This window comes from Heteronotia binoei, chromosome 19 (assembly GCF_032191835.1).
Source record: "Heteronotia binoei isolate CCM8104 ecotype False Entrance Well chromosome 19, APGP_CSIRO_Hbin_v1, whole genome shotgun sequence".
Lineage (NCBI taxonomy): Eukaryota > Metazoa > Chordata > Lepidosauria > Squamata > Gekkonidae > Heteronotia > Heteronotia binoei.
Genome location: NC_083241.1, coordinates 16,873,539 through 16,900,587, shown reverse-complemented (window position 1 = coordinate 16,900,587; position 27,049 = coordinate 16,873,539). Strand labels below are relative to the sequence as shown.

General features: G+C 47.0%; 2 protein-coding genes across 3 annotated transcripts; one reads left to right on the top strand and one right to left on the bottom strand.

The window, feature by feature from the left end:
- Nucleotides 1–746: 746 nt before the first annotated feature.
- Nucleotides 747–19,218, bottom strand: MRPS11 (mitochondrial ribosomal protein S11). Of its 2 annotated transcripts, XM_060260318.1 has the most exons (6): nucleotides 18,915–19,218; nucleotides 10,841–10,960; nucleotides 8,385–8,483; nucleotides 7,805–7,934; nucleotides 2,348–2,413; nucleotides 747–1,018 (listed from the first exon to the last, which is right to left on the bottom strand). In XM_060260318.1, exons 1-6 carry the CDS (start codon nucleotides 18,965–18,967, stop codon nucleotides 911–913), a joined length of 576 nt encoding a protein of 191 aa, XP_060116301.1. In that variant the 5' UTR covers nucleotides 18,968–19,218; the 3' UTR covers nucleotides 747–910. The 2 variants fall into 2 exon arrangements, with proteins under 2 accessions (XP_060116301.1, XP_060116300.1); XM_060260317.1 differs by having other exon boundaries at nucleotides 747–2,413.
- Nucleotides 19,080–26,727, top strand: MRPL46 (mitochondrial ribosomal protein L46). The gene is made up of 4 exons (XM_060260316.1): nucleotides 19,080–19,529; nucleotides 20,756–20,942; nucleotides 24,028–24,201; nucleotides 26,328–26,727. The coding sequence occupies exons 1-4, from the start codon at nucleotides 19,317–19,319 to the stop codon at nucleotides 26,576–26,578; spliced, it is 825 nt and encodes a 274-aa protein (XP_060116299.1). The 5' UTR covers nucleotides 19,080–19,316; the 3' UTR covers nucleotides 26,579–26,727.
- Nucleotides 26,728–27,049: the final 322 nt, after the last annotated feature.

The window sequence follows — 27,049 nt, the reverse complement described above, 5'->3', positions numbered from 1 at the left end:
CTTAGCAAGCTAGAGGCTTGCGCCAGAGTTCCGGTTATCAATAAATGTGGTCTTAGTATCAACTTTGACTCGTTCTTGAATCCGTCGACTTGACAGTGTCCCGCTACAGAGCCAGGGGATGAAAGCATTTGAAAAGAACAGCAATAGGATGCTTCTTGGGACTTACTTTGTAAATTCAACTGAGCTATGAATAGCCAAATGACACCTCCGGCGGGTCCCTGAATCTGAGATGGTGGGAAGTGCCATGGGGAGGGGAGGGGGGCAGGGCACTCCCTCCCTGTGCTGCTTGTGGGCTTTCTGGCCAGTCTGGCTGGGCCCTTGTGCCGCCAAGGTGCTGCAGTTGCCACAGCCCTCGTTTGGTCTCGAAGGGCTCCTTTTTGACTTACAGACAGAAATCCTTGTGCCCCAACACTGGATTGCAGCTGTCCTGGCTCCCAGCCCACTGCACAGAGGTTTGCATCCAAAGAGCTTCTCAGCAGATTGGTTCCCTCCCCCCCACTATGGCACTCTGCCTCCCTTGATGATAGATGTCCTGCCCCACCCTTCTGGGTGTCCTGCCACTAGCCTTGCGGTGAAGCCCTGGAGTCAGAGGTCGCTTTGGCTAACCGTGCTTACTGAGACATTCCTGACCGAGAAAACCAGCAGAAGGTTTAGGCCAGACAGCAATACCCTCTTAAGCAGAAGACGGTGACAGTGGCAGCAAAACACATCTTGGCATGCTAGCCTGAGAAAGAGGCAGACAACGGTTCAGCTTACAGACTTTAGAAATGATCCTTGTTCAGTTGACAGTAAAATACTTCTTAGCTTTTGAAAAAGCCTTCATGCTTCCCAGTAACAGCATCCAGAAAACAAGGACGAGAGGGCCGGACAAGCCGTCTCAGGACACGCAACCGTCCTGTCCTTCCTGGCCTCACAACCTCCGCACCTTTTCAGGCCGGCAGCCATTGTGGGGGATCGGGGTGTTGTCTGTGATGGAGATCACTTCTAGGCCTCCCATGGTGAGCCCTTTGATGGCTGCCTGGAAGAAAAGAGAGGGGGTTTCAGACAAGGCTGCTGTGCTTTGGGGCAGGCCAGGCTTCCTACGTCTCTCTCTCTAATCTTGGATTCAGTTCTCATGGTGGGGGTGGGGGTCAGCGCTGCTAAGAGAACAGCCAGCTACTGAGCTCATGGAGAGCCCCCCTCCCAGTTGAGTCTGGCGGTCTATGTTAAGCGCTGAGGTTCTGCTCTGCATGTGCCACTCTCAAATACTGGGCTGGGTGAGCTCCAGAGGATGGGGTCTCCTCAGCAGTGGCCCCCGTTCTGGACTTCTTCGATTTTAAAAGCTTTCTTGGTTTTCTAAAGGTTTGGGGGGGGCGGTAAAGGGTAAGAAGGAGTAGAAAATTATAGTTACAAATATATCTTAATCTGAATCTAATATACTTTCTGAGAATACAAGTCTGCGTCTAATATACTTTCTTAGAATACATATATTGTCATGTGTTATTATCTCTTAACTTTAAATCATCAGCGTTTTGATACATTTATGTTATAAGTCTTCCTGTTGAAATGCCTATTCAAGTTGACATTTCCAACAAAGGCAGTCTTATAATAATAAAAGATACAGAAGAAGGAAATATAAGTTCACACCAAAGAATCTTATCTAGCCAAATATGTAGCTTCAACCAGTATTTTCTTGCTTCTTCCTTAGATTTCCCAGCCAACAACTGGGATAAGTAGTCCAACTCAGCCGTTTCCGGAATTTTCCCCAGCAAGTCCAATCTCGCAGGGATCTCCTGAAGCTTCCATCTCTGGGCCAAAAGAATCCAGGCCACTGTGCATTCTAGACTCTTCACACAGGAGCTTGCTTGGTGTGGAATGCACAAGCTTTCAGGAAGTGGCTGGAAATGCGTTTTTCTTTTTTCAGGCCCCTTGCTTCCTGTCCTTGTGGACACTGTGCTGCCTTTACCCCATTTTAAAAGAAGGGGGGGGGGGAGAGAAGGGAGCTTTAACCCTTTCTTCTCCTGCCGTCTCCTAGCCAGAAAAAAACCCAGTTGTGGTGGTAGGGAGAGAACAGTTACCTGTTCCGTTTCCCCCAAAAGAGTAAGAAGTGAAAACAGAGCCTGGCCGACAGGCCAGAACCTGGGACTAGAACGGGGTGGGGTGAGAACTGCGGCAGAGAGGGAAAGGACATGGGTGCGTGTGTGTGTGTGTGTGTGTGCGAGGGGGTACTAGCCACGGTGTGATGTGAATGCTGTTAGTGGCTCTCTGGAGCTGTCGTGCTTCTCAGGGCGGGGGCTTCCATTGGCCTGCAAAGTGCAGAGAGATGGTGCTGTGGGAGCCAGCTGCTTGGAGTGGCAAGCACACCTACCTGTCGTCCAGGGCCCAGGCCTTTCACCACCACTCGCACATGGGACACTCCCTTCGCACAGGCTTTCTGGGGAGGGGGAGCGGGAGACAGGAGGAGAGAGAGGAAAGGGTGCCTGCCGTTAATACCTACAGAACAAGGTTGCTTACCCCCCCATCATAGCTTGCCCTTTCTTGATGCTATCTCACTTCTATTGGATAAGCCCTAACTAGGACTTTTCTGTTTTGCTGCCTTTCTGTTCAAACAGCACACATGACTTGGCAACACAAAAGCATCAGTCCTCAGTGAAGAACAACAGCTGGACTGATCAGTTAAAGCGAACGAACGAAATCTAACCGATCGACGCCGGCGGTGATAGAAGTGGCAGTCGCACAAAAAAAAAAATCTAAACTATCTCAGTGCAAACTAGAAAAGCAAATTAATTTCAAAGCCTCTCCTAAACAAAACCATCTGCGTGCTACTGTGGAAAGGCAAAACAGAGCGAGAGCACCAACTGTAATTCTATGACCTGGAGTTGGCACCCCAAAAAAGGTCTTGTGGGTTCCTACCAGCCCTGCGTTAAATGGTGCATGCTCTCCTAGCCAGATCTAAGCAGCGTTGTAAGGAATTCTTCCAGGATTCTGGTTACAAGCAGCACTCTGAACTAGGCCTGGAAATAGATGAAGAAGCTGCACCTTGGATGTGACGTTTAGTATCCTTGTTCACTAGAACATTAACTGCACATGTGGGGAATGGGAAGACTGCATTAGATAGTCCTTGGGTCTGACTTGAAATAGTTCTTCTGGTGTTAGGGGGGGTTCCAATGATGTTTTGGAAGATCTTAAGGGTTTTCTTGAACGAACACTGGTTTCCTCCAGTAAAGGAACACATTTATTCGTGGCAAGAAAACTTGTTTGCCTTGTTTGGAACTGGCCGGTAGGCAATCACAGTGATAGCAGGGTGGGTTTAAATGAATCCTGCATGGTGTATTGTTCTCTGACTCGTGGACTGTGTTAAATAGAAGGAGGCTTTGTAGAAGAAGGGAAGTGGCTGCTTTCTGGGGTATGAATTGGGAGACGAAAGGCAAGTGGTAATTGCAGGACTGCATGAAGAACACATTGTGTACATTTCTAATGCTCTTAGAGATCTCTTAATTCCAAACTGCCTATTGTAAACTATGAGTTCATTATTTTGGTGGGTTAAAACTGCCATCTAGTGGCTAACTACATCTGAGAAACTAATACTCTAACTACTTCATCTGAGAAACTAATGCCTTCATTTTAACCCAGAGCTAACAACTAATGCTTGAACAGCTGCTTTTTTAAACATTACAACAGACTCTATTGCCTTCTTGTTATTCCAGCCCAGTCAACACAAACTAACAGTCACCAAACCCCAACTTGTGATTCTTTTAATCTGCTAAAAAACATTTGCATGATTTTGCATACTCATTCACTGCCCACTTTCTCTATATTTAGGACAGCTTGCCATTCCATCCTATTGTATGATGAAGTGTGCTTCTAGCACATGGAAGCTTACATTCTGCATAAAACTTTGTTGGTCTTAAAGGTGCTGCTTGACTCCTGCTTTGTTCTACTACATCTCTAGTCCAATAATAATAACTGTGTGTCATCAAGTCACAGCTGACTTATGGTTATGGCATGGAACAGGGGTGACTGGGTGTGTGTGTGTGGGGGGGGGAGCAGGAGAGGTATTTGTGAATTTCCTGCATTGTGCAGAGGGTTGGACATCAGACCAAAAGACTTGAAAACAGCAAACACAAATATCAGGAGGTGGACCATAGTAAGGAACAACCCAAAGGTCTGATTTCCTTTGAATCCTCTCCCTCACTGAGTGAGATGGGGCTGCCTGTCATGTCTCTGCATGAGTTCATGACCTTGCCACTTCCTGCTCTTACACAGTCTCTGATGGGTTTTTCCTGGATTCTGTACCATTTGATTGGAACACTGTCAGTCCCCAGGCAGAGAGGGAGCTGGTGCCTGTCTTCAGTGGATCCAGAATACGCGATTCATGCTGGAGCATAGAGAGCAACTCCTCTGTTGGTGCAGTGTAGCTCTTATTCTTAAGCACTCTAAATTTAACTTTTTTTTAGTATGAAAATGAAGACTGCCTCCAGGATTGCCACAGAATCATAAAATCGGAAGGGACCTCCAGAGTCTTCTCACTCTTTGGAGGAGAGGATTCAAAGGAGATCAGACCCTTGGCTTGTTCCTTACTATGGTCCACCTCCTGATATTTGTGTTTCCTCTTTTCACGTCTTCTGGTCTGATGTCCATGATCTTGTTAGGGGATTCTGATGTTACACAACTTATACTGAATCCGGCATTACTGCTGGTGAAGCAAGTTAACACAGCTGCAAACAATTCTTTCAATTTTGTCAATGAAGTCTGAGGAGAGCAGGGTTTGGGGGAGGGGGAGAGGCCTCAGCATGGTATAATACTACAGAGGCCACCCTCCAAAGTAGCCATTCTCTCCAGGGGGACAGATGTCTAGAGTTCAGTTGTAATTCGAGAGGTCTCCAGGTCCCACCTGGAGGCTGGCAACCCCAGACTGGCTGCAACCTCTCAATGACTTGATGCCACCATGACCCAAGTAGATCTGACTGCTTGCTAACGTTCAACAGCAGCCACCCTATGAAAGACAGGGTGGCGCAGCAGTTAAGAGCTTCTGATTAGAGTCTGCAAGAATCGGGTTTGAATCCCTTTCTTGCTGTGGAAGCTGTGGGTGATTTTGGCCCAGTCACATACTTTTAGCCTAACCTACCTCACGGGGTTGTTATGCGGATAAAAAGGTGGAGAATGGATGAAGTAAATAGAAAAAAATATATAGCTGAAGATGGGATGCAGATAAAAGGTATGCTGGGGAAGAAGAAGATGAAGATATTGGATTTATATCCCGCCCTCCACTCCGAAGCGTCTCAGAGCGTCTCACAATCTCCTTTACCTTCCTCCCCCACAACAGACACCCTGTGAGGTGGGTGGGGCTGGAGAGGACTCTCACAGCAGCTGTCCTTTCAAGGACAACCTCTGCCAGAGCTATGGCTGACCCAAGGCCATGCTAGCAGGTACAAGTGGAGGAGTGGGGAATCAAACCCGGTTCTCCCAGATAAGAGTCCGCACACTTAACCGCTACACCAAACTGGCTCAGGAAGGAAGGAAGGAAGGAAGGAAGGAAGGAAGGAAGGAAGGAAGGAAGGAAGGAAGGAAGGAAGGAAGGAAGGAAGGAAGGAAGGAAGGAAGGAAGGAAGGAAGGAAGGAAGGAAGGAAGATGAAGACATTGGATTTATATTCCGCCCTCCACTCAAGAGTCTCAGGGTGGCTCACAATCTCCTTTATCTCCCTCCAACACAACAAGCACCATCCCTCCCCACAACAAACAGGTGGGTGGGGCTGAGAGGGCTCTCCCAGAAGCTGCCCTTTCAAGGACAAGCTCTGTGATAACTTTGACTGACCCAAGGCCATCCCAGCAGGTGCAAGTGGAGGAGTGGGGAATCAAACCCGATTCTCCCAGATAAGAGTCTGCACACTTAACCACTACACCAAACTGGCTCTCTTCACCAGCAGTAATGCTGGATTCAGTATAAGTTATGTAACATCAGAATCCCCTGACAAGATCATGGACATCAGACCAGAAGACGTGAAAACAGGAAACACAAATATCAGGAGGTGGACCATAGTAAGGAACAAGCCAAGGGTCTGATCTCCTTTGAATCCTCTCCTCCAAAGAGTGAGAAGACTCTGGATATATGGGGATTGCCAAAAGGAGCGAAAGGGGTTAGAGATGTGGGGGGGAGGCCTTAGAACTTAGAGGGGTCTAATGTCATAGCCTCCACGGGAACTAGGGTTGCCAACTTCTAGGTGGGGCCTGGAGATCATATGAGATGGAGAAAGTAGAGAAAGAAGTCCTTTTCTCCCTTTCTCACAATACAAGAACTCATGGGCATTCAATGAAATTGCTGAGCAGTCAGGTTAAAACGGATAGAAGGAAGTACTTCTTTACCCAAAGGGTGATTAACGTGTGGAATTCACTGCCACAGGAGGTGGCGGCTACAAGCATAGCCAACTTCAAGAGGGGGTTAGATAAAAATATGGAGCAGAGGTCCATCAGTGGCTATTAGCCACAGGGTGTGTGTGTGTATATATATTTGGCCACTGTGTGACACAGAATGTTGGACAGGATGGGCCATTGGCCTGATCCAACATGGCTTCTCTAATGTTCTTATCTCCTGGAATTACAACTGCTTTCCAGATGAGAAAGCTCAGTTTCCCTGGAGAAAATGGCTGCTTTGGAGGGTGGACTTTATGGCATCACACCCTGCTGAGGTTGCTGCCCTCCCCAAAGCTCCCCCTCCCAAGGCTCCACAGCCCCAAGTCTCCAGGGATTTCCCAACTTCAATCTGGCAACCCTATGGGGAACTGATCTCTGCAAATGGGAAATTCCATGAGATCTCCAGGGCAGAGACTACTTCCCTTCAGGAAAGTGGGAGGGGGGAGTGAGATGCCTCCTGCGAGTCCCTGAGGTTCCCTGTTTGTCATGCATGATGAGGAAACCTTTTGTATAAAGGAAACACGGCTACACTATAACAGTCATTCAGAAAGGCGCTTCTATAAAGGGAAAGGAACTGTGGATTATACCACTATGTGCCATGATGTACAGGCTGTGTTAGCAGTCTGCTGCACCTATTTGTCCTGTTGTCATCCCATTATTTCCTTCTACCATTTTTCTTCATTATACCCACTCTATATCATGCCCCATCCGCTATGCTCACTGAGGTTTCAGTAATCCTAGTCCAATGCTCATCCAATGTCTCCTCTCCTCATATTAGAGGTCGCTTTGTATGGACTGCTCCTAATGTATTATTGCATGGGCCCGTTTAGATGCTGTATTTACAGTCCATCCTTCTTATTGAGACTCCAAAAAGGCTTTACACTGTGTGTAAATGCTCCTTTGAGTCTGAGAAGAGCGACGGCAAAGACAGTAAATAAAGCTGATCCTGGGACCTTTTTCACACATTGCCCAGAACCAGTCTTTTGGGGGGGTGCACCGGATGTGCCCTGATTGGAGAGCTGTAGCACCCAGCCCCACCTCTGTGACAAGAACACCCGGACATGAGGTGCGCTGTAAGACCTGCTGGGTTCCTTTTGGCAAGAGGGCCGTCATCACAGAATATGCTCATAGATTCTGTTCCCAGTTAGTTCTGTCTGTCCTACTTTCTCCTTGCCGTTCCTCAGAGTTCTAGGGTGGGTGGAAACATATTTCTCACCCCCACCCCCCATTTTAGCCTCATAACAACCCCACAAGGCAGCTTAGGCGGGTGGGGGGGGGAGAGAGAGAGAAAGAGAGAGCGCTGCTGTTTTGGGGGAAAAACAGTCTTTCCCTCCTTGGTGTCTGGCAAGTCCTCACCCTTTTGCTCACACCATCGCTATTTCCAAGGGGCAGAGGGAGGTGGGCCACACTTACCGCTGCAGCTGAGATCCCAGCAGTCTGTGCGGCGATGGCAGTGCCCTTCTTGGTGTTCTTGAATCCTTCTGTGCCACAAGTTACTAGGGTCAAAGAGGTGTTCTTATGGGTGACCACCTGGATGTGAGTGCTGTGGGCACAAGAGGGAGGGGGTGAAAAGTCCATGTGAACAAGGTGGCTCTTTCCTGTTACCCTTAAGAGACCAGCTGTAACATTTTCAGCAGAGATCAAAACCAGGAGCAGAAGGGGGATTGAAATGGCCTGTCCGTGACTACAGAATGCTCCCTGAAGAAGAGAGAAGCCTGTTTGCAGTATGTATGCCAATCCCAGCTTGGAAAGCTATTCCTACAGAGACATCCCCAAATAATGGAAAGTGAGTTCTGTTTAGGTGCAGGGAAGCCACCTGGAAGCCACCCAATAATATGGGTGTTCCTTCAAGACCAGCTCTTCTTGAATGGGTGGGGAGGAAACGTTTCCAGATCCTTCCCAACCAAGGAACAACCCCTGCTGCCCACCTGCATCCTCTCAGCACCTCAGCCTGCCTGGTTCCCCCCACCAGGAGAACAAACTCATCTCTTACTTGTTAAATGTTGCTTTAATATGAGCAATCGGGATCTCTTCATATTTCTTTCCAGCCCAACGGAGAGTGCTCCCTTTCCCTGGAACAGGGGGGTGAAAGCTGAAATGGGGAAAAAATTGCCAAGAGGAAGGTCCCCATGTTAGACTTCTAAAACGAATAGTGAAAAGCACCTGGGGAAAGAACCTCTGCCAATCAAACTGCACTTAAAGGAAATATTCTATCAAATACGAAGAAGATATGCACACAACTTCAAACATGCTAAATATCCAGTTACCTTAAGACTCCTGAAATGTCTGTACTCAATGTCATTAATGAAATGTCACGGCTTCAAACAGCTGGCGGACATGGATGAGGTGAGCAGAATCGGAATGACTCCATAAGGGACAGGGACTGGCAACAACTGCTGAATTACCAGCATCCTTCCCCACACCTCACTTTACACAGTTAAGGGAAGTCTGCCAACCTGGAGTATGAACTGATTTTCTCTTGATGGTACACAGGGGAGAAATTTGACCTGATGGATTTGTATCCTTGCCAGCTGGGGGAGAGTTCATAAGAAATCTCTATGGTTGGACACAGAAAACATCTGAATCTGAGCACTAGGGGGCAACATCGAGACAGAGCCTTGGCCTCTTTGCCCCATTCACTGGTCCTCCAGGGCAACTGGATGGCCACTGTGTATAAAAATGCTTGACTAGATAATGACTAGATAACTGACTAGATAATAGGAGCCCCATGGCGCAGAGTGCTAAGCTGCAGTACTGCAGTCCAAGCTCTGCTCACGATCTGAGTTCAATCCCAGTGGAAGCTGGGTCCGAGGTCGGTAAAATGAGTACCCAACTTGCTGGGGGGCGGGAAAGTGTAGAGGACTGAGGAAGGCAATGGCAAACTACCCCATAAAAAGTCTGCCGTGAAAACGTTGTAAAAGCAACATCACCTCAGAGTCGAAAATGACTGGTGCTTGCACAAGGGACTATAGGTAAAGGTAGCCCCCTGTGCAAGCACCAGTCGTTTTCGATTCTGAGGTGATGTTGCTTTCACAACGTTTTCACGACAGTCTTTTTACGGGGTAGTTTGCCATTGCCTTCCTCAGTCCTCTACACTCCCCCACCCCCTCCCCAGCAAGCTGGGTACTCATTTTACCGACCTCGGAAGGATGGAAGGCTGAGTCAACCTTGAGCCGGCTACCTGAACCAGCTTCCGTTGGGATCGAACTCAGGTTGTGAGCAGAGGGCTCTGACTGCAGTACTGCAGCTTTACCACTCTGTGCCTTTAACCTTTTTAAGATAATGACCACTGGGTCTGGTTCAACAGGGCTGTAACATTGGGAAGAGCCAATCCAGAAATTCCCTGTCCCATAGAAACACTCCCACATGCCCGTTTGGAACTTCAGGCCTAAGTGGCCCATTGCTTCTCTCTCCTTCTGTTTGCTTCCATTTAACTGACTCTTGACTATGCTTAACATTCTGTGCCTCCCGGAACAGGCGACATTCTCTGTGGGCAGGGGTGTTTTTTTTTGAGGGGGGGAGGGAGGGCCCCCTTCTCCTGTTGGTTAATTTATAGCACTCTTTTCTTGCATAGCTCAAGAGTTCTCTGCTGTGTAAAAACCAAGACCTGGTGTGTGGGGGGCCTGATTGTTCTGCTTTTTACGACTGGCACCAGCCCCCTACTCTACCCACTACATAAAGTATACTGATTGCTTTTGGAAGTAGTAAGTGATCTATTTGTCACCTGTGTTTAATACAATAGTCAGTACAATTATCGTCGTTGTGCGCCTGTAATTTTATATATTAGTCACTGTCCTTGTCTGTAATTGTACACAGTTAAATTATTGCATTTAAATTATTTAAATGTCTTTTACTATCTGGGATATATTAAAAAAGGCAAATAAACGTATGGCTGCCCTGGGCTGCTCGTTCTCCTGCAGTCACCCAAAGATGTTCTTCTGTTTTGCAAGCCAAACGAGTGACTTTCAAAAGTATTCGGTGAGCAATATCGAGAGTTTATAGCCGCCTGCAGACGGAATTGGTTCAGAAACTGCTGAGCTCAAGAAATGATCTGGAATTCTGAAAACAGATCTCAAAACCTGTTTTCAAAATTTCAAAAACTTTATGGTAGCATGTCTGGAGCTGCCCGAATACCAGGCTAGCCCAATCTCATCAGAGCTTGGAAATGAAGCAGGGTTGGTTCTGGTTAGTCCTTGGATGGGAGACCACCCAGGAAGACCACGCAGAGGGAGGCCACTGTAAACCACCTCTGAACGTCTCTTGCCTTGAAAACCTGACAGGGTCACCATAAATCAGTTGTGATTTAATGCCTCACTTTACCTTTCATATGCCTGGATCGCTCGCTGAACTGCATGCTGGGACGCTCTACCTGGTCCTACTGGCTTGCTTCCCCCAGGGCAGACATTACAATTGCTTCAGAGGAGGGACTGAGCATTGAAGCCACCTCACCTGAAGTCTCTGTTGTTCTGGGACTCAAGTGCTTCGGCTGCTTCTCTGGCTGAATTCTCAGCTACAGCTTGAAGTCTCTGGAAACCGGTGTGCACACTCTGAACTACGGCAGCGTGGCAGCTGTGGTGAGAACAGGAAAAGCAGAAGGAAGAGATTAGAATGAGCTTAGAATGGGGGCTCCTAAAAAAAAGTACTGAGAGCATGTATCTCAAGGATTTTTCAGAACTTCCATCATCATCTCCACACCTTGATGTAGATCTAACCCACTGGCCCTTGGCGCAGAACTCAACTCCAGCTTCAGTGACCCATCTGCAGCAGCTGGGAGGGCTTCTTACAAGCGTCTTGTGAGTTCCTGGCAAGTCTGAAGTCTTGTGTGCCAATCAATAACATTAACAGAGTTGTAACAAGGTGTTTGGAACCATTCACCATTCAAAGCTAGTCTGTTTAAACTCCTGCATAGGGGCCCAGATCTCTTTCCTCTCTCTTCCAGCTCCAGTATCCCATGTCACCAGATAAGAGCTTCAGCGACGGGCTGGTTTTTTTCTTATTACAGGGTACAATGTGGTGCAGAAACTCAAGAGCAGTGGATTCATGACCTGGAGCAGATCAGTGGTGTCAACTATATTGTTTAATGTCTATGTGACTACTGGATAAGATGCAGCGGGGAGAAGCTGGGGTTCAATGACAGAGCATCTGCAGGAGGCCCCAGGTTCAAATCCCAGGGTATCCAGTTAAAGGTATCAGGTAGTAGGCGATGTGAAAGAGCTCCACCTGAGACCATGGAGAGCAGCTGGCAGCCAGAACAGACAATACTGATCTAGATGGGTCAGTTGGTATAAGACAACTTCTGGTTCAAGATCAATGTATGCTAGAAAGACCTGGTTCGAACCCCTACTGGGCCACAACCTCACTAGGTAGGTTGGGGACCACTGAGGGGCAATAGCTTTAGGGGAGGAAGCAGAACTCTGATGAAATGATGGTCATTAGCTTCAATAGTTACTAATGGACATTTCATTCCTAAATTTGTCTAACCTGCTTTTTAAATTATTAGTCACGATAGCTAAAGTGGACCAGTGTAATTCCTGAATTCCAGCTATGGTGCTGGGAATACAATTTTATTTATTACATTTGATTTCCAAGCCACCCTTCCTTAGAACAGGACTCAGGGCAATGTACAGCAGAATGACAGACGAGTTGGAAGGGATCTCCAAAGTCATCTAGTCCAACCCCTGCACAATGCAGGGATTTCACAAATACCTCCTCCCAGGACAGACGCAATAACAGAAATCAAACCAGCATTAAAATCCTTAAAAGCAACAGCTATAGATCCATACTGTATTCAGGATAGTGGATAACAATTTCCAGTTCCCACAGGCCCCCTCGGGTGAAGGAAATGTGGAAGAGTGAGGGTGTGTGTGTGAGTGCCATACTGTCACTGTCCTCAACCAAATTCTGGCAGAACATCTTTGCCTTGCACGCTCTGTGGAAAGGTAGTAAATCCCGCAGGGCACAGATGTTCTCAGAGAGTTCCACCAGGCAGGGGCCAGAGCCAAGAAGGCCCTGGTCCTAGTCTCAGGCAGGGGGCCACCAGGAGGTTTTGGTTCCCAGAGTGCAACACTCTTCCAGGGCCATACTGAGTGAGGCAGTCCTGAAGATATGTGGGTCCCTGGCCACTAAGAGCCTTGAAGGTCAGAAATAGCACCTTGAACTGAATCCAGTGCTCCACTGGATATGGGGTAACAACCCATGTAGCCGTGTTCTGCATCAGTTGGAGCCTCTAGGTCATGTGCAAGGGTAGGCCCAGGTAGAGCAAATTACAGTAGTGTATCCTGGAGTTGACTGTTGTGTGGATTACTGTGGCTAGGTCAAGATGAGACAGGTAGGGGCCAGTTGCCTAAGCTGGCACAGTTGGGAAAATGCTAGGCTGGCAATCTTCACAACCTTGGCCTCCATAGATAGGGTGGCATCCGGAGTCATACCTAGACTCTTGACGGTCAGAGCCAGTGAAAAAAAACACACCATCAAGAGCCAGGAGCTGGCAACCCAAACGTGGCTCTTCCCACCCTCCAGCCACAGAACCTCTCTCTCACCTGGATTCAGTTTCAGGCAATTCTGCTTCAACCACCCAACCACAGCCTCCAAACCTTCAGTTAAGTTCATGGGGGTGGCTTTCAACTGGTCGCTCATCAGTGGAAATAGCTGGGTGTCATCAGCATATTGATGACACTGCAGCCTGAAACCCTGCACTAGCTGGCCGAGGGGGCACACGTAGATGTTAAATAACATTGGGAGGTTTAGCATCTGTGTCCTGCTTGTCCACTACCAAAAAAGGGAGACCCCAAAGACTGTTCCAGTTATTGCACAATTGCTTTATCATCTCTCACATTAGCAAAATCCTGCTTAAAATTACCCAACGATGCCTGGTGCCGACTACTGAAAGGGAATTACCAGGTGTTCAAGCCAGCTTCCAAAGGGGGTGTGGCACTTGTGACCGTATGTCAGATCTTCGCTGGATCACGGGAAAATCTCATTCATATCCAAAGATCATCTACCCATGCTTCAAAACCTTTGACTGTGTCAATCATGACAAGCTGCGGAGAAGCCTACAAGATCCGGGGGTGCCAGCACAACTAGTCAAGCTGATACAATCATTGTACACAAACCAGGAAGCCACTGTGCGAACGCTGAACAGAAATACTAATTGGTTCAATGCAGGGAAAGGAGTATGAGGATGCGTTCTTTCATTTTTCATATTCAACATATATGCCAAAACAATCACAAGGAACTTAAGAGCAGCAAGAGTAAAAAACCAAGGTCAAGACTGGAGAAAGGAATAGCAAGAACCTTCGTTATGCTGACAACACACCCCTCCTCTTGGAAACTAAAGAAGGCCTGGAATATCTGATCAAGGAAATCAAAGAAGAAAGTGAGAAGCTTGGCCTCTTCCTAAACATCAAAAAGACCAAGATCATGACGACCAAGAACATATATATGAAAATATATGAAGCTGCCTTCTACTGAATCAGACCCTCGTTCCATCGAAGTCAGTATTGCCTACTCAGACTGGCAGCGGCTCTCCAGGGTCTCAAGCTGAGGTTTTTCACGCCTTTTACCTGGACCCTTTTTAGTTGGAGAAGCCGGGGATTGAACCTGGGACCTTCTGCTTGAAGAACAGAAACAATAAAATAAGTTTATGAATGAAGAGAATGTGTGGAAGAATTCGCATTCTTAAAATAACTGATCAACCAAGGCAGCAAATGCAGTCCAGAAATAAAACGTCAACTCAAGCTGGATCGTACGGCAACGATGAGCATGGATCAAATATGGAAGAGCAAGGACATCAGCTTAGCAACCAAATGCAGATTAGTCTGCGCTACTGTGTTTCCCGTAGCAACCTAAGGCTGCAAAAGCTGGACCATGAAGAAGCAAGGCAGGAGGAAAATAGACTCATTTGAGCTGTGGAGCTGGAGAAGGCTCCTGCACATTCCTTGGATGGCAAAGGTGACAAACAAGCAAGTATTGGAGTGCATAAAACCAGACATGCCATTGGGAGGAAAAATCACAAAACTGCGACTGACTTATTTTGGCCACGACATGCGGAAGAACTCACTAGAAAAAGCAATTGTGCTTTAATAGGTTAATGGCCAGCGGAAACCAAGCCACCAAAGAACATGGTGGCTAGACACCATAAAAGTTGACATCAGCCTGAGCATGGAACAACTCAAACAGGACAATATTGGAAAACGTGGAGAGAGCTGGCCCACAGAATTGCCAAGAGCCAGACATGACTGAGTGGTTAACAAGAAGAAGAAGCCCTGCTTGAAGCTTTTTTTGCGTGCATCTGGTTGACCAGGGTGGGAAATGGGATGCTGAACTAAGACCATTCGTCTGATCCAGCAAGGCTCTTATCTTCTACCACACTGCACTCTTGTGAAGACCAAACAGGTGACACCATGTTTGTGATTAAGGAGCAAAAGCAGAATGCAAATATGTCGAGGGAAGGAACAGCTGAGCAACTGGTGGGCAGTTCTGGAATGCTTTGTGGGCAGCAGAAAGCTGGCACTTATTCATGGCCAACTGCAGAGCATCTCTTGCTGGTTAACATAAGAACATAAGAGAAGCCATGTTGGATCAGGCCAATGGCCCATCCAGTCCAACACTCTGTGTCACACAGTGGCCAATATATGTGTGTGTGTGTGTATATATATATTGGCCGCTGTGTGATATATATTCACACACACTGTGGCTAATAGCCACTGATTGACCTCTGCCCAGTATGGTTCTGCATACTGGGCAGACCCCTCACCTATTTGGAGGGCATGTTGGCTGTGGCCCCCTTTCATCCAGTCAGGCCTCATTCCCTGGTTGTCTGCATTCCACTCCTCTGAACAGGCCAGCTTCTGAATGAAAAGCTCAGGGCGTCAACAGTGTGACACCGGCTCACTTTTAAATAGGTAGCAATTCAAACAAGTAACAAACATTTAAAACAAGCATTCCCAGCACAACAATGATGAATTATTAGTTAAAAAAGAAAACAGAGGCTGCCAGTTCAAGGGTGACCAGGAAACCCTGTACCAAAGAGAGCTGACATGGATGCACACTGCTGAATTTCTGCCTCAATGTCATACATTGTGAAGCACACAGCAAAATCAGAAAATTCAGTCAGAAAATTCAGCCTTGTCCTGGCCTTTGTAATTTTTCACATCCTCTGTATGCAACCTTGGATAGGTGAGAATCTCACTTTGGAATGCTGCCTTTTTATGTGAACCAAGCACCTTGCTGAGATACTGCCAGAGCGACAGCAGAGGCAAAGACAAATTCCATGTGCCAGAAAAGAATTCCTTGGCCCCTCTTAGAAAGGCTTCCATGAACAAAAATTACACAGATACCTGACTATGAAAAAGGCCCAATATATGGGGTGCACCTGGGGGGGGCGGAATCATAAGCTCTCAACCTAACCATACTTGGAGTGGCTGACCCCCACCACCTGGGTCTTGAAAATAGGAGCGTTCTGGAATCCCAAAGAGAAATTCTTTACTGACTTGGAGGCAAAAAAGCAGGTAGAGAAACGGTTCTAGGAAGCAAAACCCTGCATTTGGGTGAGATTTTGGGTGGGGAGCGGAATGAGGTTTAGCAGATATGAGGCAGAACCTGACATAAAAACTGTCTGTTCAGCTGAGGTGTACAGAGAACCAGTTTGGTGCAGTGCTTAAGTGTGCTGACTCTTTGAACCGGGTTTGATTCCCCACTCCTCCACTTGCACCTGCTGGCATGGCCTTGGATCAGCCATAGCTTTGGCAGAGGTTGTCCTTGAAAGGGCAGCTGCTGTGAGAGCCCTCTCAGCCCCACCGACCACAGGGTGTCTGTTGTGGGGGAGGAGGATAAAGGAGATTGTGAGCCACTCTGAGACTCGGAGTGGAGGGCAGGATATAAATCCAATATCTTCTTCTTCTACAGATAACTTAGGAGGAATGGGCGAGGCAACTGACAGAAAGTGGTGGTGGGGAAAGTTTGCTTTTCTGGCCACTGGCCTGAAAGCAAATGATGAACACTGCATTGATTGATTTATATCCCACCTTCCCTCCCATCTGGGATTCAAAGCGGCATAGAACACGCCCCCCCCTCACCTCCATTCTCACAACAACCACCTTGTGAGTTAGGCCAGGCTGAGTCTGTAAAGGGGACAAGTCACCCAGCAACCTTCCATGACTGAAGTGTGGATTTGAATCCTGGTCTCCTAGGATGCTAGTCTGACACTCCATCCACTGTCATGCTGGCTCTCAGTGAGAGATCAGGCTGTTTGCTGGGTGACAATGCTGTCCTTGCAGTTTCTTACTTTTGAGGGGCGAGGGTGGAAATATCACGAGATACAGCTTTAGTAGAAGTTTTTAATTTTGAAGCTATTAATATTTAGTTACCACTGAAGTCTTTCATTGTCTAATTACATCTGTTTTTTTGGTTCGGTATTTAGCTCTATATGTTATGGTATTTAATAATAATAATAAAATTTTATTTACATCCCGCCCTCCCCGCCTAAGCAGGCTCAGAGCGGCTAACAACATCCATAAAATATACAATTCAGTAGTTATGCAAGACATTAAAATCGACATTATCTATTATTTTTAGCTTTCATATTGTAGATACAGTATTTTCCACTTATTTTTTAAGACTGCTGTTTGCTAAAGTTTGTTAGGTGCAAGAATCTAATTGAATGTACACCTGAGATCTTGTGTGCATCTACATCAAATACACATCTACATAAAGAGAGCTATTTTTTCTGAATGTTTTTGAGATGCCAGTTTTTCCTTTGTGCTTTGTGGGCATCATATTGTGTGCTTAAAGTTCCAGCTCTTTATTGTTTAATCATTTCTGAACACACTTCTTCCAGGTTAGGCAGATCATGGGAAGGAAGGGTTGCATCAGTTCTTAGTTCTTGTGACCCTTTCTTACACACCCAGGGAAATGCTGATCACCACAATGGGGTCAGGTAGCAATTTTTCTCCAGGCCAGTTTGGCCAAGGACCCTAGGGTTTTTTTGCCACCTTCTGGGCATTGAGCAGGGCTCACTGGGTGTATGTGTGTGTGGTGGGGAAGGTATGTGTGAATTTCCTGCATTGTGCAGGGAGTTGGACTAGATGACCCTGAAGGTCCCTTCCAACTGTAAGTCAGATCTGGTCAATTGAGGTGAGTATTATCTACTTTGACTGGCAGCAGCTTTCCAGTCTAAGGCCTCTCAGAGGCCTTTCATCTATTGCCCAATTCTCTAGGTGGAAGTGCTGGGGACTGAACCTAGGATCCTCTGCTTCACAAACAGTTGCTGTGCCACTGATCTACAGCTCCTTTCTGGAGTATATTGTCCCTGCAAGGGTGAAGCTGTCTGGAGTGGAGCAAGCAGTGGAGCCATTACCCAAGAGAATGCCAGGCAGAAATTCCACCTGCATGCCAGTTCTATAACAAAACAGATCCAGGTGGGCAGGGGTCATTTTGTAGGGAAAAAAGTGCAGGAGCTCAGTAGCATATCTTATTTGCCTAAGCCCCAGGATCTACGCAGACCCTGGCTGGAGGTTCAGGAGCTGTGCTCCTGTGAGCTCCTGCTGAATTCAAGCCCTGCAGGTGGGTAGCTATACTGGTCTGAAGCAGTAAAGTTAGAGTGCAGGGGCACTGGAGTCTAACTTCATTCTTAACAAAATGTATGTCTTATGCTAAAATACAAATAAATGAAGAGTGCAAATGGTGTTTTTTGAATAATGATAAGTAATCACAACACTCTTAAAGCCAGGGCTCAACTCTCCCCTCCACGATGAGCTTCACTGTGGTAGTGACCTGGGACCATGGACTCTTCTTCAAACTAACCTACCTCTCAGGGCTATTGTGCAGATAAGGAAGAACTGGGCATGTCACCTTGAGCTACTTGGATAAGAATTCAACTAATTTACTGTGCAAGCAATAAGGTGGAGTGCTGCAAAATTTCTCCATCTTTGGGACAGTGGCTCAGTGGTAGAGCATCTGCTTGGTAAGCAGAAGATCCCAGGTTCAATCCCCGGCATCTCCAAGTAAAAAGGGTCCAAGAGGGCAGCCGTGTTGGTCTGAAGTAGTTGAACAAAGCAGGAGTCAAGTGCACCTTTAAGACCAACCAAGTTTTATTCAGAACGAAAGTTTACGTTCTGAATAAAACTTGGTTGGTCTTAAAAGTGCAACTTGACTCCTGCTTTGTAAAAAGGGTCCAGGCCAGGAGTGGGGAACAGTGGCTCTCCAGATGTTTTTGCCTACAACTCCCATCAGCCCCAGCCATTGGCCATGCTGGCTGGGGCTGATGGGAGTTGTAGGCAAAAAAAAACTTCTGGAGAGCCACTGTTCCCCACCCCTGGTCCAGGCAAGTAGGCGTGAAAACCCTCAGTTGGAGACCCTGGAGAGCCGCTGCCAGTCTGAGTAGGCAATACTGACTTCGATGGACCAAGAGTCTGATTCAGTATAAGGCAGCTTCATATGTATCTACTTCTCCCCCCCTCACCCGACTTTTAACAGACAGACCCTACCGGGTGCTCCCTTCTCCGCACCGCCCCCCAACTCTTACCCAGAATCGCCCCCTAAAAGCCTCCGCCGGGCCACCGCCAAGGCCGCAATCATGGTCCTCCCGCACCAGCGTCCGAGACCCGCTCAGACTACAGAGATGGGAGGATAGAGGGGTCATAGAGACGTTACTTCCGGTTCAAAACAGGAAGACGTGTTGCTGCGGGGGGGGGGTGCCTCTCCCTGAAGGTGCTGCTTAGCACCTTAGTGCCTCCCTTGGCCTGGAGAGCGAACAGTGTGTGTGTGTGTGTGTGTGTGGGGGGGTGCTCCTGCATTAATTAAGCGCCTAAGCTAACTTTTAAGACTCCACCAAGATGGCGAAACCCATACTTGAAGAGGGTTCGCGGTGCATTGTGGGAAGAGGAGGTGCCATCTATTCACCACCATCGCGGTGCATTGTGGGAAGATGGCGGCGCCCAGCTACAGGGCGCTGTTCAGAGCCGTGCAGAGATGGCGCTGGGGGGCTTTCAGCGGTAGCGGTTGCTGCCGGGGACTCTCGAGCTTGGCGGTTCCCCGGTCGAAGTGGAGGCTGCACGGGGCGCTTTGCTTGCAGAGGTCGCCCACAGTGACGCAGGAGATGAACCCGTTTGAGAAGGAAATGGCTGAGTTGGTGGAGCAGGTGAAGGACGGAGTTACGCACGCGCGGACCGGAGGAAGGCGGAGGCTACGTCGGGGAGGAACATTTAATTGGCTGAGAGGAAAAGGGGGCGGGTGGGAGGCTCATTTTGCACTTTCAGCTCAGGCGGGCACACCAGTATATTTTAAATAAGTCAAGAAGCAGTATTTAGTAAATGTAACCGGATCCGTTAAAAAGAAAGTAAAAATACGTTAGCCGGTCCGCTGCAGAGTCAGAGGAGTGTTTTGCTAGGCTTACAAGATGCCCTCGTTTTTTTGTTTTTTTTTGGCTCATTTTAAAAAACTGATAAAAATGGCTTATTTTTGGGGTTGGAAGATTAGGAATATTGCTAGTTAGTAGCAATTAAAGCAGCTTAAATAATAGGGGTATTTAAAGTGAGATTTGTCTTAGTGATGATCACCAGTGTTCCCTCTAATTACACCCCCCCCCCCTCGGCCACACACACACACACACACAGACTGTAAGTGGAGCAGTTCACATTCTGAGCAGAATATAACTGCTATAATCATAAAATGAGTAGTGCAAGACCCTGTGCAGCTCCAGATTGCTGCTGTGTGGGGCTTCCAGTGTAAATGAGCAGCCACATGAGCGCACAGCTTAGAAGGATCACTGGATCACTTGTTTGAAATAGTCAGCCAGGAAATTCGTTCTTTTTTTTTTATTTCCAAAACGTGCAACCCTAGTTTGGCAGGCTGAAATCAAGAGTTTTCTGTTTAGAACTGAAGAGCAGCAGCATAGGCAGTGGGAGAGTAGGGGTCTTATAATTGCACTCAAGGGTTTCTGTTTTCAGCAGTGAAAATTCAGGTGGCTGTGGAATGTTTTGACAAATATCTAAAGAGAGATGGGATTTATGTATGGGGTGGGGGACTAATAACTCATCTAATACCGTGGCAAGCACTGTTCAGATGAAGTACCCCTACAGAATTCAAGTAACTTTTTTATTGTTGCTGAGAGAAGTGCCTTAAAGCTGGTCATTCCTGATGTGTAAAAATGTTAACTGATTTGTAAAAATAAAAGTGTGCATGACTGCTTTTGAATTGACCATCTTCTCCAGAAAAGCCAAGGTCCCCGGGCTTTAACATGAGACAGTACATGTCACACGTCTTCAGAATCATGATATTGTAGATTTCCTGAGCCATACAGGCAAGTGACTTGCAGAACTCTGCTGCTCTGGCCCTGATCTGATAACTTTTTGGTTTGTTCTCTAGATGGATGTAGAGAAGAGCTTGTATTCAGACCACGAGATCCGCTGCCTGGCAGAGGAGGAGCGCATGCAGCAAAAGAAAGAGATGTATGAAGATGATGATGGCGGGAAGGAGATTTTGTTGGCTCAAGACTTGGAAGATGCATGGGAGCAGAAGCTGCGCAAGTTCAGCCCTGCCCCACGGATCACAGGTGTGGGTTGCTAGGCTTCCTTTGATGTTGGTGGGGTGTTATCAGGCATGTTTGGCTTCACACTGAACACTGATTAATTTGAAGCCAGTGGAAATGGAAACACAGTGTGCTCTGAAGAGAATAGCTGTTGTTTGATCTCTTCTGGGCTTGTCTGAGGGAAGTTGCTCTAATCTTTCTCCTATGTCCATATGGAAAAGTATGTGCTTTGTTGAAGCAGAACACATCATCTAAACCAGCAGTCTCTTTCAAAAGGGGTCAGAGTGGTGGACTAGGGCTTGCGTGATCCAGATGTAGATATCTGTTAAAATGGAGGAGAGGGGACTGATGGAAGCTACTTTGGGTCCCCATTTGGGAGAAAGGCAGGGTAGAAATAAAGTAGATAAAAATGAATACATTTTGGTTGTAGCATGAATGTGATCCCTAGGGTCTGGTTTTCACAGCTATGGCATTTCTACACAAGGAGGCTCTTCTCCACTTCACCCTCACAATATACCTGGCAACCATCAATATCTCATTTTAAAAAAAAGATTATGTAAACTAGTGATTGTCAGTACTAAGAGAGGGTATAGTGAAATGAAATCAAGATTCTATTCTCCCCCAATACTTCAGCCAACGTTATCGTGATGTGATGTCTGAATACATGAATCTTTTATGTTTTACTGAGCTGAGTGATTCAAAAGATGTTCACACATTTATTAGTTCTCAAAAAATTGAATAGCTGTCTATTTGAAATCTTTAAAAACAAAAACACCAGCTTCTCTGCCTACGTACTCAGAGATACATTCTGCTTGCCACAGGTACTAGATACTCACCTAGTTTCCCGCCCTCTGAGCTACATGTTAAAGGGGAAAGCCTTTCACCAGATGTCTGATAGCCCTGAATGGCATGGCATCTGGTTGTATCCAAGTACTCTGGCTTAACTGGTTTGTGGTTGCAGTCAGAGACCCCCTTCAAAGAAAGGCTGCTGTTTTTTTCGATGGGTGCTGCTAATAGACCTTCCAGTTTCATGTTGCCTTGGTGATGTTTTCTTGAGCCCTACATAACTAGAATCCAATTTTAATAAGTGTCAATTAAATTTGAGCACATAATTTAAGTGACCTTTTAAAAAAAGGGGGAACATAATTTTGCTACTCACCTTGAGGACAAAAGAAAATATGGTGGTGCCCTGTCCAAGTTGTGGGTGCCATCTAACTTCCTAGTGCAGGGATCCCCAACTTTGTGAGCACCTTTGGAATTCTGGCACAGTAAGGTGGGCAAAGCGGCCTTTTGGCGCATGGTGGTAAAGCTGTAGTGCTGCAGTCTGAACTCTGCTCATGACCTGAGTTCAGTCCCGGCAGAAGCTGGTTTCAGGTAGCCGGCTCAGGTTGACACAACCTTCCATCCTTCCGAGGTCAGTAAAATGAGAACCCAGCTTGGTGGGGGAAAAGTGTAGATGACTGGGGAAGGCAATGGCAAACCACCCCGTAAAAGGTCTGCCAGGAAAACGTGAAAGCAACGTCACCTCAGAGTTGGAAACGACTGGTGCTTGCACAGGGGACTACCTTTACCTTTTTTAAAGTGGGCAAAGCCACACAATGGCTACCACAGAAGGCGGAGCCAGCCACAAAATGATGGTCACAGCTTACCTTAAGTCACACAGTGCAGATCCTTGTGTTATGGTGGCAGCTGAAAAGTATGCAAAGCCAAGCAGAAGCCTTGTGTGAGGAACCAGTCAGGGTCAGCTTGGGAAGGTGACCACTACGAATTTTTCCTGTCACCTCCACCCAGTACCTCAGACACACCAAAGAAAACTGTCAGAAAAATAAACTAGGCATCAAACTTTTTAAAATTTTAAACCAAAAGATATTTATTGGATCACAAAAAGTCAAGGGAGGGAGTGAAAATGTTATTATTTGGTTATAACCAAATCAGTTAGCAGGCACGAATTCAACTGAAAAGACAATGTCCAGACACCAGAGATTTGGCAGACTGATATAGTTTAGAAATATAAACACTGGCAGGCTTAATACAGTCTGTAAGAACCTTGAACAGGCGGGCAGTGCTTACTTGGCACCAGGGCTTTTTGTGTAGAAAAAGCCCAGCAGGAACTCATTTGCATATTAGGCCACACCCCAGGACAACACCATTGTTTCATACAGGGCTTTTTGTGCCGAAAAAGCCCAGCGGGAACTCATTTGCATATTAGGCCACACCCCCTGGCACCAAGCCAGCTGGAACTGTGTTCCTTTGCATTCCTGCTCAAAAAACGCCCTGCTTGGCACTGGGAATACTATGCAGAGATGGAATTATCCCCTAAGCTTGTATGCAGACCACGAGATCTGCCCAAAAATAATAAATGGTCACATACTCTTTGCCATACACACCAAGGACTTCTGACTTGTGCCGAATAAATATTCCCTCACAGACTCACTCACTAGCATATAGGACTCACCTTTTGAGTGCTATTACCAGCCCCTCAATCCTGTGTGTCCCACCCAGCTAGAATCCTAGTCTGACTCTTGGGATTCCTTCCTAGCCACAAGAATCTAGTCTTTCTTTTAGTGTGTTTGTGTGTTCTAAATTGGACCAGGAGTCTGCCCTGATGTACTGACAGATCTCAGAGAGTTTTTCCTCACAGAAGGTGCATGGTTTTGCCCCCTTCTTCCCAATAGTTCTCTCGCAGACAGAAACTTAACTCCATTCTGTCTCTCAAGGAACTCTGCTCACAGGCTGTTCTCAGCTCCTTCCCAGTTGCTCTCACAACTGAACAGCTTCAGTACCAAGACTGAACTCCTCCATTCACACTGAACTGTTCTAGTACTAAAGCTCAACTCAACTCTGAGGCATTTTTCCCCTGAAAGCCTCTTTGCAATTCAATACATTCTTGTAACCTTGGCTGTGGCCCAGCCAATCAGTGCAAGCTGTTCCCAATTACCAGGCTAACTGCCTGAGTCCATTACACCTTGCTAGGCAAAAAAGGCCCACCTGGGATCCAGGAATGATGTCCCAGCATCATGTTGGGACCTCTGTTCTAGTGTGTTGCCAAGGCAACCTGTACCAAATGTCTCCTTTTAATCTGTGCCTCTGAACTCTCTTTCCTTGGCAGACGCCGATAAAGATGGTGATCGGACATCTTTGAACAGGAAGCTGGACCAGAATCTGCTGCTGTTGGTTAAGCAGAAGGTTGGCGACCAAGAGATCTGGCTGTTGCCCCAAGCAGAGTGGCAGGATGGGGAAACCCTGCGAGCCACAGCAGAACGAGCTCTGGTTGAGCTGTCAGGTCAGTGCTTGTCTGTGGATACATACCCCTCTCCTGCTAGCTCACGCTTTTGGTGACCTCTTTCTCTGGCGCCTGGCCCTGCTGTCAAATGGCTCAGCTCATTCACCAATGATGCCGCTTGCTGTTGAGTCAGGTCACTGGTCCATCACGGTCAGTCTTGTCCACTTTGAGTGGCAGCAGCTCACCGGGGTCTTGGGTAGAAGCCTTTCACATCACCTACTAAAATGACTGAAAGCAAACAAATTGAAACATAACCAAGACAAGAAGGAAGTTATGCTAGCTGGGAAGTTGGAGATCTTGAAGGGCACTGTGCTTCCCTCTTTGGATGGGGTTCAGATTACCCTTGCTGACTCGATTAAGAGCCCAGGGGTCACAAAGAATCAAGCATGGAGCAGCACATAATGCTTCCTTCCAACTCCATCTAGCCCATAATGCGGCTCTGTACCTTGACAAGACCAGACTACTGCAGTCTACATAAGTGTCCCATTGAAGTCAACCTGGAGACATCAGTTGGTGCAGAATGCCACAGCTCTGCTATTATCAGGAGCTGGGCTCCCATTCTGCAATCTCTCCATCAGCTACTGAGCTCTCACGTCAAGGTACTAGCTATCCCCTAAAAAAACCCTCTCATAGGCTTTGGTCCTTCATATCTGTGGGACTGCCTCTCCCCCTGTGCTCGACCATGACAGTGTTGCTCATCTGAGTATTTGTGTAGGTGCCATCCTAAAAACAGGCAGGGTTAACAAGGTGGCTGTATATGTGCATTCTCTGTTGTGGAACAGCCTGCCTGAGGAGGTCAGAAAAGCTGCTACTCTCCTGGCTTTCCACAACCTCTGCAAAGCTGAAGTATTCAGGAGGACTTTATTACACAGGTAACAGGTCTATACTGTAGCGAAATGGTTTAGAACAGTGCTTTGATAAAGGGACAAGGGTTGTGCACTATACTAGTGTTTCCCCATATGAGGGTCAGTTTGGTGTAGTGGTTAAGTGTGCACTTTTATCTGGGAGAACCCACTCCTCCACTTGCAGCTGCTGGAATGGCCTTGGTTCAGTCATAGCTCTTGCAGAGGTTGTCCTTGAAAGGGCAGCTGCTGTGAGATCTCGCTCAGCCCCACCCACCTCACAGGGTGTCTGTTGTGGTAAAAGAAGATAAAGGAGATTGGAAGCCGCTCTGACTCTGGTTCAGAGAGAAGGATGGGATATAAATCTGAGGTAGTCTTCCTCTTCTTATCCTGCTATGTAATTTCTGCTCTATTCTGCATACCATGCTAATGTTTATGCTGTGCTTCAGCTTTGTTTCAGACTGATGCTTTTTTCTGGATTTCTGCATTCCAAATAGTCTGCCTTTCTCAGTGTGACTCAAGGCAGAGTACACAGTACAAGTCAACACAATCAGTAGGACAGGACATCCAGTATGCAATACAATAGGATTAGAGTTGTGGAAATTAAAGCAAAGTAAAAATCTGGAACAAAGCAAAAGCATTAACATGGCATATTAAATGATTCAGAAATTACCTGATTGCACAATAGATACAGCAACAGATAGTATTTACTGTACACGGTAGTATAGCCCACAGTCTGTTTCTCTTTATTAAAGTATTCTTCTGAACCATTCCATTATGATAAAGCCCTATTACTTAGTAAAAATGCCCTCTATAATAAATAAGTTTAGCATAGTTTGTGACATGCCAGGGGAGTGGGGATTTCCTGATTTCATACTGGAAATTAATTTTGAGTTACGTGCCCTGATTTCATATGTGGGCGCTATTAAACCACTGTACTCATGGATATACATTCGGCAGACCAGGAGGCAGGACAGCTACTCCTTGTGGGTGGGACCAGCAGGCACAAGTTGCACCCATGCGCAGCAGATAAGGTTATCCGAACTGTCCCAAGTTGCTGTTTCTTGGGGAAAGGGCCAGTCTGAGATACGAGCTCCGTGCTGGCTAAAGAATGTTAGCCAGGAAACACATCGGCACCTTGCTTAAATGGATGTGTCCCAGTCCCCCCAACTCCTGTAAAGGGGAGGCATTGTTGATCTAGATTTTAAAATCTCTCTGTATAACTTGCTCTTACTTGGATGTTTCCTTCTTTTCTCATCATGTCTGGATTCCTGGACTTCCAAGGAAGGCACTGGGAGGCCAAGTTCCTGGGGAATGCACCATGTGGTTTTTACAAGTACAAGTTTCCTCAAGCGGTCCAGACGGATACCAGCGTGGGGGCCAAGGTATTTTTCTTCAAAGCCCTTCTGCAGCACAGCCAGCCATCCTTGCCCAAGGGTGAACTGGATCACGTTTGGGTCAGCAAAGAGGAGCTGGCAGACTATTTGAAACCCAAATACCACTCCCAGGTTTCTCGGTTTCTTGTGGATCTGTGAACAGCAATAGTTGAGATCTGTCCTTAATCCATTGGTGTGGAGGGAGTGGTATGGGGGAGAAGATGCTGGGATTCTCCTCATTGCACGGTTGTTCCAGCTGAAAGACCTTGCTAAGTTTTTATCCATGCTCAATAAAAGAAACAACTTGCTGGTTGTGTGTGTTTGTGTGTTACACTCAGTTCTATCCTTCCAGCAAGGGCTGCCTCCTGGTAGAAAAACGAGCTTTCAAACTGAAAATCGATAAATCTAGTTGTCTGGAGCAAAAGAATTCCAGTGGCTCTTGGTAAATTAGGAGCATCATCTTGAAGAAGAGGGGCGATGATGTGGCAGCAGTTGCTCCTCTGCCTTAATCAGTCTGTGATGTCCTGGTCCCCATTCTGCAATATGAACATATGACTGGCCTACTTGCCACAAGCAGGGGACCGGGGAGACCACTCTGCAATCCAGTCTACCACCACTCTGCTACGGGTC